Consider the following 13,289-nt stretch of genomic DNA (forward strand, 5'->3'; position numbering starts at 1 on the left):
TTCAGTCTTTCCATTGCTTCTTCAAGCTATGAGGTGCTCCTAAGAATATGTATCAGGTGAAAGCCACAAACCACTGTATTGACTTGGATGGATGCACTGCCGCTGCTGCCCTCATGAAATGGGAACCACGACTCATAGCAATTATTGAAAGCCAGGGTCACCAACGCTTTAGACCCAGTGGTTATATTTGGGATTTTGAAAAAGTGCTGTGGCACGAGTCACAAAATGGCTGCCATGGTGACATGACAGAACCTAACACAAAATGGCTGCTGTATGTGGCAGAACACAAAATGGTACTGCCATGCCTCTCCATCAATGGTAAACAAAGGCACCTACATTCGGCACTGCCAAACTTGCTCATGGAGAGAGAAGCTCTTGGCACCTCTCCTATGTTCAGAAGGGTGTCCTGTCCTGGTACACAATGAACTGTGGACACGCTTAGGACATGTTCAATGTAACAGAGGCTGAGCCAGTGCAAATAGGAACTGAGTGGAAGGAGCACTCATGGCCTGTGGATTTTTGAGGGGAGACCTTTTTTAAACAACAGAGGAGGTACTTGCAGACACACTGAAACATGTGGGCACCACCTCTGATTTAAAGCCACCGTCTGAGGATTTTGAGTTGAGAAATATCCTTTACTACATGGAGTAACCATCAACACCATGCCATATTTTTCCATGTATAAGATGCCCCCATGTATAAGATGACCCCTATTTTTTCTAACCCATAATTAAAAAAATAAGTTGTTTAGTTTTTGGGGGGTGGGGTGGGGGAGGTCACTTCCACCAACTGCTCACCCACCTGCCCACCACTGCTGATCGCACACTACGCTGGCAACAGCCCACCTGCCCATCTCGCCACAGCTACCAATTGCCTGCCAAATTGCCGCAGCCGCAGCCAATCACCAGCGGGCCTTGCTGCAGCCACCAATCACCCGCCCAATCGCCACCGCCAATCTCCTGCTTGCTGCTGCCATTAATTGCACGTCCCCCCTCTGCATTCACTATCCGTGTATATGACAACACCCAATTTTTGCCTCTTTTTTTAAAGCAAAAAGCACTGTCTTATACACGGAAAAATACGGTATATTCCATTCTAGCCCCAGCAGGGGAAGCTAGTTTACCAGTTTACATGCTATGAAAAAGTCACTGGGCAGCACACAGGGATGTAACAAAACGTTTCATTCAAAATGATACCAGACTATGACATGCTAGGACAGCCTTCCTCAAACTCAGCCCTCCAGATGTTTTTGGCCTACAACTCCCATGATCCCTAGCTAGCAGGACTAGTGGTCAGGGATGATGGGAAATGTAGTATCAAAAACACCTGGAGGGCCGAGTTTGAGGAAGCCTGTGCTAGGACAATGCAACAATGTCATGGGTAGGAGTGGTTGCTATGAATACATGCAGATCCTGTTGATTGCTCCTTCCTGGTAAAACTCCTGTTTGAGATCAAGTATAACAGAGGCATGTTTAACTACACCTCTGTTGAACCAAGGTGAATCTTCCAGGGTGGCCACATGTCATCTTTTACAAAACACAGCTATGTGTCTGAAGAAGTCCTCTGTTGCAGAGCTATCTGGTTCAAGTCCAGTCTACAAATGACCAACACTTACGAGTGAAGAACAGGTGGGCCTTGAAGTTTCCTGTAAACTTAGGGCAGCAAATTGAGTGAGCACACAGGAAACCTAGCTTTCCTCACTATGTAGAGATGTACTGTATTTCTACAAATAGGAGATGGGTCGGAGCTCAGTGGTAGAGTATTTACTTTGCACCCAGAAGGTCCCAGGTTCAATCTCTGGCATCTCCACATAGGGCTGGGAGAGACCCACAATTGAAAAACTGGAAAGTGCTTCTCCCAGCCAGTCTGTGAGCTAGATGGACCAATGCTCTGACTCAGTGTAAGGTACCTCCCTATAGTCCTAATATGACCAGATACCAGGCTTAACCAAAACATATGTTAACAGTTGTTTCCTCTCTTTAAACAGCTGAAAAATAAAATGTCAGAAGGACATAGTCCTTGAAGGTAAGGAAGTTCTTAAAACACAAATGCACAGGGAACAAAAGACATTAGGTCATCTGTCCCCCAATTGCCTCCTCTGTTTGGATTTAGAGTTCCTGAAAGTCTTAAGTAGATAAAGGTACAGGTACCCCTGACCATTAGGTCCAGTTGTGTCCGACTCTGGGGTTACGGCGCTCATCTCGCATTACTGGCCGAGGGAGCCGGCATACAGCTTCTGGGTCATGTGGCCAGCATGACAAAGCTGCTTCTGGCAAACCAGAGCAGTGCACGGAAACACCGTTTACCTTCCCGCCGGAGCGGTACCTATTTATCTACTTGCACATTGACATGCTTTCGAACTGCTAGGTGGGCAGGAGCAGGGACTGAGCAACGGGAGCGCTCCCTGTTACAGGGATTCAAGCCGCCGACCTTCTGATCAGCAAGCCCTAGGCTCTGTGGTTTAACCCACAGCGCCACCTGCGTCCCTAAGTAGGTATTCTTCCCAAATTCACAAAGGATGCCCAGACTTCTATGCACGCAAAACATGAGCTCTGCTGTCAATATATAAAAATGAAATTAAATATCCAACACAAAGCCCTCAATTAGTTACTTTATTTTACATTAAAAAATTACAACAGAACAAGGATTCGAAAAGCCAAGAAACTCCATTTTCATACACACACGCACACACACTTGCTAAGTCACACACAGATTCAGCTGCTTTAAAAGGGATTTGCTGAGTTCCAGCAGTATACAGTCCATCAAAGTGTATGTATGAAGTCTTGTGTTAAAGCAGATATAACCAATTCCCAAACTTGGTGAAGGTACAAAATGGAAATGGGCAAGATCTTCCTGGGCTTGCTGCATTTTTACCCCTTGCTTTGGTGATCCAAATCTAATGTTATTTATCTGCTTGCAAGTTCTGCTTCCCTAGTAATACGTGCACAGACTTGACAGAACTGTGAATATGTACATAAGAACAAACGGCAGGCTTTTGTTCATGGGCTGAGAATGAACTGCAAAGATCCCTTGAGGCATTGTCTGAGCATTTTTTGATTCTTACAGGTCACTTAGTTCACCAGCAGTGTGTGCCTGGCTTCGCTACAAGTCACCACCCGCTTGCCGTGAGCCCATTTTTCTGCATGGCAGGTAGTGCACACATCACCATGGTTCCAGTTTATGCCCTGCATGGTGGGGGAGAGCAAATAGGACCTTCATCACCATATAAATACTGTGATTTTGTAAGCAGCCTCTCCTGACGGAGGCCCAATTCCTCTCCTCCAAGGGAGAATTGTTTACATGGATGTATGTACAGTGTGCTTTCCCCACAGCTTACACTATGTGTGTGTGAAGAGGGGGAGCCTGTAACAAATTCATCACCTATATTAGGAGGGTCAGTGAACTGGTATGCAGTATGAAACAGGCCCTTCCGTTGTATCTCTTGTTTCTCCTCCCGCACTTCCATTCCTCCAGATCACACAGTTTTCATTTAAAGCCAAGGACCAAAATGGTCATGCAGGAAGCCCCCCTTCATGGGGACACACACTTGGGCATCATTACCATCCTGCTATAAAACACAATTCAGGTCATTATAGTTAAGATGCTGCACAGAGACACAGAGAAATAGGCGAGTGAACCTCCAGGAATTAAAGATCCCACTGGAAGCCTCACACTAAACTTATAGCCTACAAGTCATTCAGAAGAGGGAATTCTGCATGAGACAGAAGTTTGTTTGCTTTTGTAATAACAGAAGGTGCAATCCACTCTCTAAGCCACCTCTCTTCACCAGTGGGAAGTGCTGGGGTGATATCAGCAAAGTCCCAGTTTCCCATGCACATGCATACTCGGTCATCTGTGGGGTGTGCCAGCCTCCAGATTCTTGAGCATGCTGGTACTGCAATACCAATGGCGAAGCGAAAGCTCAGCCTCGATATGCTTAAAGGCAGGTTTCAATTTAGAAAGGCTCCCCCCGCCCCCTCAAAAAACATTTCTCCTTTCAATACATGCATGCTCAAGATGTGAAGTCTCCTGTTTAAAGAAAGGGGAGGGGGGGATCAGCTTCTGTTACTGAGCACACATATTACTCCCTTCAGACAATATTTCATTACTTGCAGATGTAACAGCACATTCAGACCATGTTGTGGTTTCACTCTACGAGGGATGGTAAAAGCTGCTTTGATACCACTGATTTCTCCAGTTCAGAAGTGGTTTTGTTTGGAATATGGTAGCATGCTGTATTTCCTTTTGCTGCCAAGGATTAAAAATAAATAAATCATTAAAATGGAATCCTCAGTCAAGTACTGCACTTGTTTCTGAAGAAATCTGCCCATCTCCTTTGCCGACAATGGTAAGTAAGTGTAGCTATGAGTCACACGGTTGGCATGGCTGCAAGGAGACTATCTGAACAATTGGCAACATTCCCAAATGCATTCAAGATTCATCATGAGAGCCCCATATTTGTGTAGGAGTGCTGACGAGTACTCAGCGCTCTCACAAGAGTAGTGCCAATAGCTTCAACAGGACAATGCCACTACAAGAATCCCTTTATGGAATCAGGAGGCGCCTCTCCCACTGCAATGAACATGAAAACTGGTGTTATGTGGCAGCAGTGCATGCACAATGGTGCATCAGTGAACTCAGCAATTAAGGCCATCTGGAACCAGCAAGCCTGACATCCACAGAGCATGTTTAGAATCTGGCTGCAGGCCAGCATGTTTAAAGACATGCTTGTTCTTCAGATCTATTGCAGCTTTCATCTTCCCACCCCACTATGTGCATATTTTGGAATAGCAAGTTCACTAGGTCTTACCCATAGCTTTTGAGAGGCCTGGCTTGCATTCTGACAAATTTATATAATGAAATGCAAGAAGCAATTGAAGCTGTTGGTTAAATTAAGAGACTTCCAATCTGCAATTTTTCATGCCACAAGAAATTTGTATCCATGGTTCCACTCCCTCCCCCCACCTTTTTAGGAGAAAAAGTAATCTTTCAATACACCTAATGATGAGTTCCCTTAGAAATTATAATGAACAGGAAACTGGTGTAAATACCTCAGGGTAGAACAAAACCCTGCAATATGATTTCTGCACACTTACCACTTAAAACTGAATCCCAAAAAAGGAATACTTTTCTGAGTCTATGGAAATTTTGGACACTGATCGGCCTTGTATGTTTTGGCTACAAGGTAATGGATTACAGACCTGTTCAGATACCCACATGCAGAAGTACAGCTGAGGGGGTCCTTGGGGACAAACAGAAAAGTTACATAATGGAGCTGAGCATTGCCTATAAACTATCAAGTCAAAAAACGGTTTCTTTTGGCTCGTGATTTCCAGCATTTGTACTTGTATAATAACATGATTGACAACTGTGCCTTGCCACAAAGTCATATAAAAACAGCAGAGGTCAACTCCTTAAAAAAAAAAGACACATATCAAATAAAAGGGGTTTGACAAAAATAAATGCATAATTAGTCCTCTAAAATAATAAGTTACAGTAGTAAAGACAATATTTTGGCTTCATAGTGTGACTGTCCACCTTTCTTGGTTGTTTCTGATTGTTTTGTCATCTTGCTTGAAAGCCATGTGTGGTAGTATCCAGTTTACACTTCTGAGAGTTAATGAGATGTCTGTGACTATAAATGTATAAAATTCTGCTTGCTACAAGCAAAATGTTTCATGTGTGTCAAATCTTCATTGGTCACAGGTTACTTGTGGGCAGCTTTTTTTCTTTTTTCCTGGTGCCCAATAAATACAATATACTACTTTTTGTGAGTTCCAGCATGATTAGACAGACTCAAACAGAAAACTCAGGACCTCCTTTCTTGGCTCTTAGCATAAGCCGTCTGATTCGAAATCCAGCAAACGGATTTATCCATAGCAGAGAAGGCTGGCCCCCAAAGACAGATTTCATTCCTTCCCAGCGCAACCTCCGTTCCCATGTAGGCTTCTCACTCTTCAGTCTTTCAATCTCCTGCAAGCAAATATGATAAAAATTGATGCTTAGAAATTTGGAAAGCACGCCAAACTCTAGCCAAGACTGAACAGAGGATAAGGAAAGGGGCGGAACAACGGCATAGGAGAAGCAGGTTCAAATCCCTATCTAGTCCTGAAACCAGACCCCAAGAAAAACCCTCAGTTCTTACCGTTTCATCGTTGCATATCGAGTGGATCTGGGTGCCGAACATTACTGCGGTAAACGTCAGAAACAGAAAACCCTCAAGGCACAAGAAGATCAACAGGATCACAGTCACAGGTGGTGAAAAGTCACTGCATTCTGAAAGAGAGCGGATGAACTTGAATGAAAAAAACAAACTGCAACAAGCACGCCAAACAGAGTAAACTTCAAAAGGATTAGTAAATCTGAGAATGTAACAGAAGGTTAGGAGCAATCTACAACACAAAGCCCAGGCTGAGGGATCACATGCATACACATCAGTAGCCAGACTGTTGGCCTGCAAGGGGCCAGTGACATGTAGAATGGGAGTTTGTTCCTGTATGGAGCTGCCACTGTACACAAATGGTAGTGGGACACCATGTGCTCAAACGGAAAGTGCCTTCCAGGTGCTTCAGGCTCAGGTGCCACCAGAATTTGCATAGATCTAAATACCCAGTTGTACTTATATGGCAAAGCATAAAACACAATATACGCAGGTCTCCCTCATCACTGATTCACCATGCTAGGTAGGTGTGCATGACCTGCACCCACATGCACAATTTAAAAAGGCAATTATTTTAAAAGCAAAGTTAAAAGGCATGGTCTGTTGGAATGTGTCCCACCATTGTCAAGCTCCAAGGACTTCCTTAATAAGGAAGGATGATGCCTGTTCATCTTTGTAATGGAAATGGCAAAAACCACCTTAGCAAATACTGCAGGGCTTCTCAATCATAGATTTACATGGGTGACCAGTTTTTTAGGCCAAAATTTCAAAGTGCTGATTTTAATCTTAAAAGCCCTATACATCCTGAGCTGCCAGAGGACTGCCTTCTCCCCTATGGATCTTTCTGACCCCTTCAGAGGTCCTTCTCAAGGTACCCCCATCTTCAGAGGTAAGGAGGATGGTTACCAGGGAAGAACTTTTCAGTGGTGGCCTCTATACAGTCGTACGTTGGTTGACAAACACCTTGCGACTTGAACATTTTGGCTCCCGAACGCCGCAAACCTGGAAGTGAGTGTTCCGGTTTGCGAACGTTCTTTGGAACCCAACTATCCAACGCGGCTTCTGTTTGGCTGCAGGAGCTTCCTTGGTTTCCAAACGTTTTGGAAGTCGAAAGACTTCCGGAAAGGATTCCATTTGACTTCCGAGGTACCACTGTACAATCCCCAAACAAATCTGGGAAGCATTTTTTAAAATAATACTTAGGTGGTGAGTGAAAGCTTTCCTTTATTAACCAAGGTGTTTGAATGACTGTTCTGCTGTTCTTACTGTTTTAGTGGTTCTTGAGGTTTATCTGCTTAAAAAGAAAAAATCTGTTGCTGATTATTATTTTTTTAGATAGTGCTGTTAACTTTTCAATTGTTTGATTTTTACATGGTAGTTTCTTTTATGGTACTTGGATGCTCTGGTAGAAAAGTGACCTAGATATATCAAAAATAAATAAGTAAAACGCCATATTACAAAAGCAACGGAAGTGCGTGCTTACCAATCCACTGTCCTCTGACGCAGGAGAAGAACTGAAACCCACACAGGATGAGAGCATGAGCTGAAATTAGAGCTATGTACATCTGGAAGTGAGAAAAAGATTTGGAAATCAGCTCTGAAAACCATGCAATCATTAGGCAGGCAGTCAATATTTAAATTCTTTTACATCTTTTAGGAGAACCATGCTACACTGAGTAGTGCTTTCAAAATTCTCTTTCTTTTTTTGAGGCGGGGCAGGTGGGAAGGGAAGCTTTGCTCCATTGGCTCAAGGTTCCATCTAGCGCAGGGATAGCAAACCTCTCCCACCATGCCTCCACCAGATGTTGTTGGACTGCAACCCCCATGATCTCAAACCAATGACCATGAAGGCTGGGCGCTGAAGGCTGGGGATCTACACGATGACTATCTGTGATCTAGCCCATCAATGTTTTCCAACAACAACTAGTCAGACGGATCCAGGAAACTCACAAGAAAGCCATGAAGTCAACAGCCCTCTCCTGCGGTTTTTGCATCTGCCCCATCAACTGATATTCAGAGGCACGCTGTGCCTCTGAGTGTAGAGGTTCCAACTTGAAGATTCAACCCCCAAATTAGGATAGCCAGGAACAGTTTTATATTGGCAACAAACAAACAACAAACAAACAACTAAATAAATAAATAAATAAACCTACTCACAGTAAACAGCACAAAAAACCTCTGGTTTCTTTCCCCCACACAGTTATTGACCCAGGGGCAGTGATGATCCATCTTCCGAATGCATCGCTTGCAAATGCTAGTGGAAGGAGGGGGGAAAAACACTGAAAGTTATGCTGTGGTATGTGTTACAGATATTTTGCCCTTGGTGACAGCAAAGAGGCCTTCTCTCTGGAAATCTAAGATGCTGGCACGCATGGTACAGGAGGCCAAATAGAGGATGATTTCAAACTGCAGCTCATTCAATGCAGCCACTCAACATTAACAGATGCTGTAGGACATTCAAACATTGTGCGACTTAATATTGTTTGTTTTCTGCATGTCAAAGTGAATAAACGTGATTAAAATACACACAAACACACCTCAGGGGGCACACCTTGCTCCCTCCCCAATAAAATCAGTTCAATGAAAACTGAGCATACTTGGAAGTCTTGGAATATTGAGTATTAGCTGGAAAATAAAAAAAGGAAAATTGGGGTGGGATAAGGGAGGCGGGTATGACTGGATGGATGGCTCTCTGAGCAGCACTCAGGTTTGAAGGTGAGTATATACATTTTGCTCCCTGCGCCACTAACAACACTAATGCTACTAATTATAATAATCTTCAATACATAACAACATTGCACAGTTCCACATTTCATTCTACCCTGGAGTGCTGGCACCTTCCCTTACCTTGAAACGAAGGCTCTCAAGCACCACATTTTTCAGGAAACACAACTAAAGCTGGCAATTTTTAGTGCAGATGAGCTCTGCCAGATCTTCCAGGAATGGCCAGATTCAAGTGCTTTGCTATATCACAAAGCCACAGCAAGCTTTTAAGCATTCAACTTAATGCTTAGAAGAGCGAGGCACAAAGAGATGGTGGGACAAAGTGGGGAAGCAGCTGCAGGCAACTTGTGGAAAACAACAACCCTCCATGCTCCTGCTTAGCTTGTTCAGACAAAAGGGAATCTGAAAGGAATCTTGAAAGAAATGACCTTGTCTGTCACTTTTGCACAAGCTATAGTGAAGTGCAGGCAACTTAAAAGTCACACAGCAATGCTCTGTTCCGAGAAAGCTGCAAATAGAACACACATGAAAGCAAAGAATACTTTTAGGGAAATGTCGAAACAAAATAGGAAATTCTTTCCAGTAGCACCTTAGAGACCAACTGAGTTTGTTCTTGGTATGAGCTTTCGTGTGCATGCACACTTCTTCAGATATGTGTTGAAAGAAAGGCATCTCTGAGGTCTGAGAAGCCACGCAAGAGCCAAACTATACATTACACTGAGACTGCCATTGTTTATGTGATTTATTTATTTATTTATTAAATAGAACACAACAGCTTCAATCCATATTGGAGGTATTGTGCAGAGACTGTGAGGCTAACTCATTTCCCCAAGTGCTGATGTCACTGGGAAAATTGTCTTACTATTTTCCCCAGGAGGGAAAGTGGTGGGGGAGGATGATTTTCAGTGGGGCTGTGGAAAGGAGGAAAGGGGTTAACTTCCTTCCACCTGCATAATTGCAATATGCAAATACGTTTTTAACATCACTTATAGTTTGGGCCTTGGATTCCAGGCTGAGAACAGTACAGAAGCAGCAATGGGACATACCTGCAATGGTGGGCACGTTCCGGTTTAATGCTGCAGCACTTTGGACACTTGTAGATCACTTCGCCTGGTTTCAACTGCAAACTCTCCATGTACTCTTTTGTGGCATTTCCTTTCGGAACAGCCCCCTAAGGCATTACAGATGGAAAGGAAGACAAGGCCCAGTTACTGGTATATATCTGAAGAGTGCCAGTGATCTAAAAGGCAACCTGAAGGCACAGCTGAGAATAGGAATGGGTATGAATGCAGCTACACACAACTTTAATGTTACTTCCACAGGGGTTGAGGTCCACAAGTTTCATGCAAAAGGTATGCTCCAAGGAGGGATTTGGATAGAAAGAAACAGGGCACCACCACGTTTTTGAGGGAGTTCTCAGCAAAAAGGAAGAAAAGGCAGAGTAATTTATAGGACCTGGAAACATTTGGGCAGATGAGGGTGGCAGAACAAGAAGAGTGAAGGTTGCAAGCAGAGGTGTAGCAGGACAGGAGGGCAGAGTAATAAGATGGGACAAGGATCTGGGAGGTCTTTGGTGGTAAGGACTAACTGCCCTCAATATGGAACCTATATACATAGAAATAACATTTTAGAAAGTTAGAGAGAGACTGCCATATTTCCTCAGACACTCGACCTTCTCAATAAGCTACCAAACTGAGCAGTATCATGTTCAGACAAAAACTTGCTTGTATTTTAATTTACAATCCTAGTTTAGGAAGACAAAAAAGGATCCTATGCCTCCATTTCTTGTTGTTGTTCAGTCGTTCAGTCGTGTCCGACTCTTCGTGACCCCATGGACCAGAGTACGCCAGGCACGCCTATCCTTCACTGCCTCTCGCAGTTTGGCCAAACTCATGTTAGTAGCTTCAAGAACACTGTCCAACCATCTCATCCTCTGTCGTCCCCTTCTCCTTGTGCCCTCCATCTTTCCCAACATCAGGGTCTTTTCTAGGGATTCTTCTCTTCTCATGAGGTGGCCAAAGTACTGGAGCCTCAACTTCAGGATCTGTCCTTCTAGTGAGTACTCGGGGCTGATTTCTTAACAAGTGACATATAGACATGTAAGATTTAATCTTGGGAATATACCAAGGAAAAACACAGTATGTCCATGAGGAAGGCCTGTAGGAAGGAAGATGTATTAAGGGTTTTGTAGTAGCAAGACCATAATGCGGCAGACACTGGAGCAATTTCTTTGAATTCTGGCTACAAGTTCCCACATGACTATTCATGATGGTTTAAGCTTTGGCAACTGAATGTTCACTGTGAGCCAAGCCAGAGGAGTGCACATGTATTCTATGCGCAACTGGACTGTTTTCTTATTTTCCAGCATAAAGTTTGGTGGTGTGTGTGTGTGTGTGCAAATTACCTCTCTCAATTCTAAAGGCAGCAACACAAAACTGATAGCATTTACTGAAGCAAAAGTCTTAACAGTAATGGACAAGTAAAATAAACAAGCAGGCACTAGGGCCTGGAGGGAGTATGGCCCCAAGTTTCAGTGTGGTAGCTAGGGAGAACTGCAGAGGGTGAGGCTATAGGGATGGGGAATTCTTACATGATAACAAAGCAGATGCAGCAGTGTAGAGGCAGGTTGAGCATAGTATGTGTCAAAGAGGAGGCTAATGGGGGCTGCTGATCTATTGTCTTCTTGCCCTTCAGTTTCTGCTCATGTCATTTAAAGTGAGCCACCCAACTGCCCTTCGGTCACTGAACCTGCAGTTCACTGACTGTGGTTTAACTCAATGTGTCTGGCCCTGTATTTAAAAGCCTTTCTAAATGACTTACTATGAAATCTCTTAAGTGGTGTACAAAAAAACCATACTGTCCACTCTGACTGGTGGTGACTCTTCAAGGTTTTCCCCAGTCCTGCTACGCATGTTTCATTTAACTGGAGCTATGGGAAATAAGTCTGGGACCTTTTGCATGCACAGTGTGTTTTTAACTTCTCAGTTATGGATACTCCTACCATTATCAACACTGAGCCTGGAATGGGGAACTGCTGGTTTCTTTGGAACCAGCCCGTAGTCTCCTGTCCAAGATCTCACCCTCTAATAAATAAATTAGATTTAGTTGGGAAAGCTTCCATTGGTGCTAATGGGAGCTTTTTCTCTAATCCCAATTGCTGTGCTTGGAAATTCTAAAGGGGCGGCAGCTGAAGAGTAAGGTTAAACTCTGCCTGACATGACCCCACCCCCCAAAAGCCCTCCTGTGTAGCAACTGAGTTTAGAACAAAAAGCTTCCACTGGTGTCAATGAAAGCTTTTCCCTACTTATTGTGTAGGGCTGATTTTCGGTGTGGAAAGAAGTGCAAAGAGGAAGAGAGAGAGAGAGAGAAAGATAAATGAAAAAAGAGGGGAACTTGTGTAACGGAAAGATGAGTTGGCTATGGTGTTTGTCACTGTAACTGACTTGTACAGGTTTGATATTAAAAAGAAATACTGTAAAATGTTATTTAGGGAGATATTTGTAAGTTGTAAGGTAAGATGAGTGCAAGGGGGTACGAGTGAGAATGGGACAGAATGGTGGTGTGTGGTGTGTCCTGTATGGCTGAGGGTGGAGTATGACTGTGTGTGTGTGTGTGTGTGTGTGTGTACAGAAAAATACAGCTGCGTTCTGAAGAAGGGTGGTTGGTGTCGGTGCTGAGGAGCAGGGGGCAGAGTGGGCAAGATAGGATTAGTATTTGTATTAGGGATAAAGTTATAAGCACATGCTATGAAATTTCTAATACTATTGTTGAAAGCAAATCATACCTGTTAATGCCTGCTTTTAATATAATAAATATTTGTTCATTCAAACACCTCATATTTGGCCAAGCCATCAAGGCTATGACAAAGTCGGTCAGAGATATTATTGTCTATATGGCAGTAGCAGAATACCAGTGATTAGAAGATTGCTTGAGGTATTAGAATTCCAGATTTGGAAACCTGATAAGGCAAATAGGAGCCCAGGGGGTTGAGAGAACATTCTCCAAAAGGGATTGATGATTTGAATTAAAGTATACTCTTGCTCCTAAACCTGAGTACGACAATGGGTGTGGCCCTGCCTGATTTTGGCTTTAGCAGTATGTGGTCCTCAAGAGATTATCCCTAAAGGAGCACAGTCCTTAGCATAAAAAGATTTCCCAACCCTGTGGTAGGCAATCCACAAGTGCATGCCAATAGGATAAATTACTAGGAAAGGCTTCACGCACAGTAAGAAGTGTTGAGTGTTCAAGCACAATGTGTATAATGCTAGTTGTGTTTCCTGTTTGGGGCATTTTTATTTGACTGTAGGTTCTGTTTCTTCCCAAACATGTTTGTGGTGCTATGCAAGTGCCAAAAGTTCTGCCCAGAAAAAATTCCCCGTGTATCACTGTTCCATGCACACAAAAT

The 13,289-nt window shown here is 43.6% G+C and overlaps 1 protein-coding gene across 3 annotated transcripts in view; it reads right to left on the bottom strand.

The window, feature by feature from the left end:
- Nucleotides 1-2,597: 2,597 nt before the first annotated feature.
- Nucleotides 2,598-13,289, bottom strand: part of ZDHHC7 (zinc finger DHHC-type palmitoyltransferase 7) — a 29,133-nt gene continuing 18,441 nt past the window's right edge. For all 3 annotated transcript variants that reach the window (XM_033156896.1, XM_033156897.1, XM_033156898.1), the window contains exons 4-8: nt 9,931-10,055; nt 8,318-8,414; nt 7,644-7,725; nt 6,146-6,276; nt 2,598-5,973 (exon numbers count right to left, since the gene is read on the bottom strand). In XM_033156896.1, the coding sequence (XP_033012787.1) occupies nt 5,797-5,973; nt 6,146-6,276; nt 7,644-7,725; nt 8,318-8,414; nt 9,931-10,055 (612 nt within the window). In that variant the 3' untranslated portion in view covers nt 2,598-5,796. The remainder of the gene's footprint in view (nt 5,974-6,145; nt 6,277-7,643; nt 7,726-8,317; nt 8,415-9,930; nt 10,056-13,289) is intronic.

This window comes from Lacerta agilis, chromosome 8 (assembly GCF_009819535.1).
Source record: "Lacerta agilis isolate rLacAgi1 chromosome 8, rLacAgi1.pri, whole genome shotgun sequence".
Lineage (NCBI taxonomy): Eukaryota > Metazoa > Chordata > Lepidosauria > Squamata > Lacertidae > Lacerta > Lacerta agilis.